At 37.4% G+C, this 6,498-nt stretch overlaps 1 protein-coding gene across 1 annotated transcript; it reads right to left on the bottom strand.

The window, feature by feature from the left end:
* Positions 1-373: 373 nt before the first annotated feature.
* On the bottom strand, positions 374-2,539 carry LOC145687548 (zinc finger MYM-type protein 1-like). Its single transcript, XM_081761012.1, has one exon. The coding sequence runs from the start codon at positions 2,537-2,539 to the stop codon at positions 374-376; it is 2,166 nt and encodes a 721-aa protein (XP_081617138.1).
* Between the last annotated feature and the right edge of the window lie 3,959 nt (positions 2,540-6,498).

Below are 6,498 nucleotides of genomic sequence, written 5' to 3'. Positions count from 1 at the left end.
CCTCCCCCTAAGTTTGAGATTTATATAGATTTTATCAATGGACTAGTAGTAATCAGTGAAAAACGTGAAATTTTACATATATCAAGAGGTCTTGCCCCCCCCCAAGCAAAATCTGAAATGATGGTACTGTTCACGCCAAGTGAAGTTTGTGGTGGACAAACACCGTGTGCGTGGTTTTCTCGGGTTCTCCAGTTTCCTTCCACTTTCTTCATTCCACTAGCTCATTCATTTATTCTCATCATCACCGTCCCCTTTAGCCTATTCAGCATAACCGTGGCCCGTAAAACTCAAAGATTCAAAAAAAAAAAAAAAAAAAAAAGAAAGAAAGAAAGAAAGAAAAGAAAAGAAAAGAAAATGCGTCTACTTACTTGACTTAAAAAAGCTGCAATCGCCTATTCTTCATTGCGTTGAACTTCTGCAGAACTTTCATGATGTCTATGTTTTCAGTTCGTTTCTTTTCAAACGCAAGAAACACCAGGTTGGCCAATCGTTTCTGACTCATGGAAAGTCTTTCTGGGCTATTTATGCGGGTCAACACAGAAAACGAAGATTCACATAACGCGGTACTGCATGCAAATGTTCGGATAGAAGCAAGTAGAGCATAAGTATCTTCATAAGCCATTTTAACCTTATAGATTTCACTGAAGTTGTCAGAAGAATTACATTTGCTAACATACGCCTTTGCAACAGCAAGTTCTTCTTTAGACGGTATGGTAATTCCTAATGAAGATAAGTAGTCTGTTTTCGGAAGCTCGAGATTTTCTGCTGAAGTAACTGCGTCCAACAAAGCATTGTTACTGTAGAATCGTCTGTTAATTTCTATAAGAACTAAATCAATCGACTCGTAGAACACCTGTCGCAAACACTCAACTTCTGTATTCCCTACACCAGTTGTTTCTGCTACAACAAAATCCTGTAGTGACGTACTTATTTTTCTTTTCCTTGAAGGGCGTTGACAAGCTTCTTCAATGTGGGTATCTTCTATCATGCGATTTGCTTCACCTACAATATCTCGAAATGTTTCATCATTTCGAATATTGTTCAATGTTTCCACAGCAGCATCAACCAGATTTCGTGCGGTACTTAAACTTGCTTCATGCGACTGGAGAATTTTATCAACAGGATGAAGAATTTCAAGTATTTTTTTCATCAATAATAAACAAAATCGGAACTGCAATTTCCCAACAGTCAGAATAAGTCCAGTACTTTCTACTAATTCATCCCCATTAAAATTCCCGTTCTTAACCAACTTTAGCACTTCCAATATTTCCATATAATTGTCGCGAATTATTTGTATTACCCGTAAATGTCCTGACCAACGGTGTTCTAAAAGACGAGCAAGATTCCGACCTTCATACAAAGTAGCAATTTTACTTCTTTTAAGGAAAGTATAAAGCATGACACACTGATCAAAATGTTGTTTGACAAGAGGAATATCGTTCACACATTTAATTACTACTAAATGCAATCTGTGATTGAAACAATGTATGTAAGGAATATCACGTCCTAGTCGTTGCTGTATTATTGCTTGCACTCCACCCTTCTTCCCGCTCATCACAGAAGCCCCATCGTAACACTGGCTCAACAGTCTTGTGCAATCTAAACCATAGTCCCGAAGAACATTAAGTGTGAGATCGGCAAAGGAATCGGCACTAAGAGATGGCAGAGTTTCTATGCTTAAAATAGACTCACGAACTTTTCCGTCCTTCACATATCGAATACCGATAGCCACATTTTCTCGATTGTTTTTGTCACGTGTTCCATCCTCCAATAGAGTGAACCATGGCACATCTGCACTGTTAATGTCATCAACAATATTTTCTCGAACAGTATCTGTCATCACTTGAATTATATCATTCTGGATTTCCGGAGATAAATAGGAAGCATTTTGAGGAATTTGTTTGTAACAATCGGCCAGTTTCTCGTCCTTTCTTAATGTATATTCAAACATATTTCGGAAAAGGCTCTGTTCCTCGTGTTCTTCAACATTATAAGTCCCTCTCATTGGTAATTCATTCACAGCTAGGAACTGAATAATTTCCGCGATGCTCTTTACATAATACTGATTTTTTTCAAGTACACTTTGATTTACTAAAAGTGACACTGGTTTCCCTACAGCTGTGCGCTTTTGTTTCTCTGCCCACATAGTCATTGCAACGATATGTGTGGTTGTTGCGGCATGTTTTATTAAACCTGCTTTTGATTTGTCAAGAGCGGCCTTCCAGTTACTAAAACCTTTAGATGTAAAAGCTACTTCTTTACATCCATAAGGTTGAAACTGTCTGCATGCGTAACAAAACGCAGCATCCCGGGATTGCGAATATTCCAACCACGTAAATCTCTGAAACCATTCCGTTTGAAAGCATCGTCCGTCTTTATTCCGAGGATAAGATTCCAGTTTTATTTGTTTAATATTTTCCCCCGGTTTTGAAATATCTTGTGGTATAGTACTGATATTCTTGTTTTTGTCATTCGCTGATGATGGAACGGAAACAACGGGGTCACTAGTGACTTTCGTACGTATTATAAATTTATCCATTTTTACACTGAAATCTTAATTAAAAAAAAAAAAAAAAAAAAAAAAAAAAACCTCACTGTGCTTGCAGAAAGAACGCAAAACACATCACGATGCGCACGCAATCAGTTAAAACAGACGCTTAATTACTATAAAAGTCATTAGTCATTAATGCACTGAAAACTCAAACAGCTTCCACCAAGACACAAAATTGTGCGTATCTCCGTGCGGCACTAAAGCACAAACACCCACCACTGCGGAACATTGACTTCTCTAACGCACGCACACGAACTACGCGTATGAACAAATGTTATCTATTGATGTCGAAGAAAATCTGATGGCTACCGACTGGCACCAAGAGAGGCAGTAGAAGGGGCAATAAAACAGCCACTCCGCCTACTATACTGACCCTACATACGAAAGTACTTGTGGATCGTAGAAGATTTACTGTACTGCCATGAAAAATCTATATTTTCAAACCTCTGTTGTACGCCGATGAAAATTGGCGAGGTGGGGAAAAAGACAAAACACTTCCTCTCATTCTCTTTTCGTTTGGTGGCTTCCCCCCCAACTCATTTTACAACAGCAACTCTCCGTCCCTAACCTTCCTCCTTGAATTTGAAGATGACTTATTTATGGCACAAGCCACCAGGCCTGACAACGGCGTTCTTTGTATACCAACTGCAATCGGGTTGAAACAGAATAAGAAGACAAAACCTTCTGGTTTATTTTTATAAAAATACTGAAGGAGTGTAGTTAGCAAAATAAATGAAATGTTGCTTCCGACAAAGTATTTCTCATAACTTTAGTTTGTGGCCAAAGTCTGAATACGATAAAACAAAAACAATGTTTCCATGCATTGCTCGTTTCTTTATATTGAAGCATTTAAAACACTGGTGAAAGCTTCAGGGGGAGCTGAAGGTAGCCACAGGGGGGGCTCAGCCCCCCCCTCGCCCCCTCCTAGCTACGGGCCTGTCTGAAAGGTCAAAATAATCATATTTTTGAAACTGTATTTTCTAAGTGAAAGAGGAACAATTGTCACCATAGATACAAGAACTGGCTGACATACAGCAGTTTATATTACTACTTGATCACCTCAAATGTAATTTCTGATCGTTGAAATTCCATGTAACTTTTTCGCGCTCAGTCTTGCTACCCGGAAGGCCTGAAATTAGCACGTGGATGTACTTAAGAAAACTAATTTTAGGAGCTACTTTGGTCTTATAGAGAGTCTTTCATTTTCCCTGATTACCAAATGTTTCAGCCACCTCTGTCTAAGTACTGAAATACGGGAATCCAAGTCCTCCAACTCTACCACCTCTTCAGTTTACCTGCGCCAACAACGAACCTAGATATCTCGGAAAAACTGATTTTCATGAAAAACGATATAGCTTATAAGTAGCAAACCCAGAAAAAAAAAAAAAAAAACATCACTCATCATTATATCTGCAACGGCCGATATTAAGAAATAGTAGAATTAGAGAAAATATTATTAGTCATCTGAAAAAATCAAGTTGAGAAAGCATCTTTCAAAAACGATTGTCAATTGAGAATTTATATGTGATAACAATAATTAAACAACCAGAAGTGTTACTGGAAATATCACATAAAAAGGAAATTAATCTGTACATCAACTTGTACCGAAAGTTTGACGGAAAATAGTACGGGCAGTTTTGTAATAACAGCAGGTCGGTAGCCAGAACACTAAAATTTTATACAAACTTTAGATTGAAATATATAAATATATATATATATATATATATATATATATATACAGGGTGGGCCATTTTAATCAATCCACAGAAATATCTGAAAAATGATAAAACATAGAAGAAATGTATGAAGTACACGTTATATACTGCTAAGGGGGAAAACAAATTCCGCCAAAAGTACTCCTCTCCGCCCCCCGTAAGTGGGGGTAACGGGGGGCAACTTTGAAATGTTAAATGTGAACATGGGTCGAGCAATACCTCACTCGAAAGGTCTCGGAAAACTAAGTAACGCTGTACCAAAAGATGTTTCATATTTAGAACCAGTTTCAAAATGGCCGCCATGATATGGTTCGGAAACTCCAGTACCCGTAGTATGAAAACCATGTAAGGTAAATCAATGGAACAAAATTGAAATACGTAAATATCATAGGGCATATCGAATGGTGTGGTCCCTGTGATCCCAGTGGCCTCCCTGCAGGGTCTTGGGGGCTAACTTCAAGATTTCAAATAGTAACATGAGTCGAGTGGAAAATCGTTCGATAAATCTTGCAAAATCAAACATCTTGCAGGAGAAAACGATTGAGGTGAAATGGCAGTGTTCTCAAAAGGCCACCGAAACATATTATCCGTGTCAGAGGAAAGGTTTAGTACCCGTAGTATGAAAGCGATTGGAGATAAATCAACAGAAAAAAAAACTGGAATAGGTAACTGACGTAAGGCACATCGAGAGGTTTTGTCGGGGTGACTCCACTGAAAGGTATCCGGGGCCAACTTGAAAATTTCAAATAGCAACTTGAAGCGAGTAACATCACGTTACATAGACAAATGAATATCAAGCAGCTTCTGTAAGAATATTTTCGACATGAGACACCGTTTGCAAAATGATCGCCAAGACATGGTGAATGTGTCTAAGAAAACGTCTAGTGCCCATAGTATGAATACGGTTAGAGATAAATGAAAATAACAAAAAATAAATAGGAAAACCACGGAGGCGTTCCAAGGCTCGAGAATGATACAACAGAGATAAAAATGTTAGAGTAAAATTGCCATAATGTATAGAGATAAATCCAAGTCCTGCAAAATAATCTCTTCCTGCGCTCTGTATGTGAGTGGGGTGGAAAGTAACTGTGAAAGTTCAAATGAGAACTCTACTTTAATTCACAAATTAAGGCTACGCTACAAATAGGTATGGTGTGGTTGAAACATTTGTTTGTAAGGGTGACGCTGTAGTGACTAAAAAAAGTGAAATTTTATTTGAATGGTAACGCATATCTGTATGGCTGACAAGGGACATCACCCAATTTTCCGGCTCCGATTTCAATGAAACTTTATCTTCTGATAGAGGACATATATGCATTATTTGTGATGACAGAAATTTTTGCCATGGTGTATGTTTTCTATTTTTTTATAAGTTTTAAGATTTGTGATGTGCTTATTAGAGATTACTGCAGAAGTCCCTTACTACCCTTTGTAAACGTAGTGTTAATGAAATAACAACCATGTAGATACATATAAGGCCTAGGGGAAAGTCGTATGGTAGGTATGACCTCGACGGCAGCCATCTTGAAATCCGCCATTTTGAATTAACATCATTTTTTTTAAATGGGAACAGGGTAATATAATACATAATTTCGGGCTAGAATTTAATCAGAAAGACAATGGTGAAGTTAGTTTTAAGATACGCTTATTTGGGGGAAAACTACAGGCATATTAATTGCTTATATTTACTATTTGCGTAAGTATCTTACCTCCGCTTCTAGTCAGCGTATTAATGATAATAAGAGGATAAAAGATTCAGTAATACATATTATACCTAGAGGCAGGTGATACAGTATGGGTAACTTAGACGGCAGCCATCCTGAAATCCTCAATTTTGAATTAAAGTAAAGTCTTGAAAAATGAAAACCATAGCATGTGACACCTCATTTTACTAGCAAATTTTCCCAAAAAGCCAATGGTATGTTTATTTTTCTTCTATAGTTAACCAGAATTAATTTAGGACTGCTTCTAATGTGCATCAAACGCAGATTATTCGATCTTTCAAATTGGCAACACTCCTAATTTTCACCGCATGTTTTAAGATTCCAACTGGCACTTTGCAATTGTTGCCATGGCTCATGTTTTCTAAATTTATTACATTTTTTAAGAGTTGCGATTTGTCAGTTTATGAATAGTGTTGGGATAAGCATCCATCAATCTTTCTGAATTTTGAAGACTTCCAATGTAATTATTTATTTCCTATACCTGCCCTTCAAAAACTCGTTTACTAAC

Source organism: Thermobia domestica, chromosome 6, assembly GCF_964235325.1.
Source record: "Thermobia domestica chromosome 6, izTheDome1.hap1.1, whole genome shotgun sequence".
In the NCBI taxonomy this organism is placed as follows: domain Eukaryota; kingdom Metazoa; phylum Arthropoda; class Insecta; order Zygentoma; family Lepismatidae; genus Thermobia; species Thermobia domestica.
Note: the sequence above shows the minus strand (reverse complement) of the source record. Positions and strands in the feature narration are given on the sequence as shown.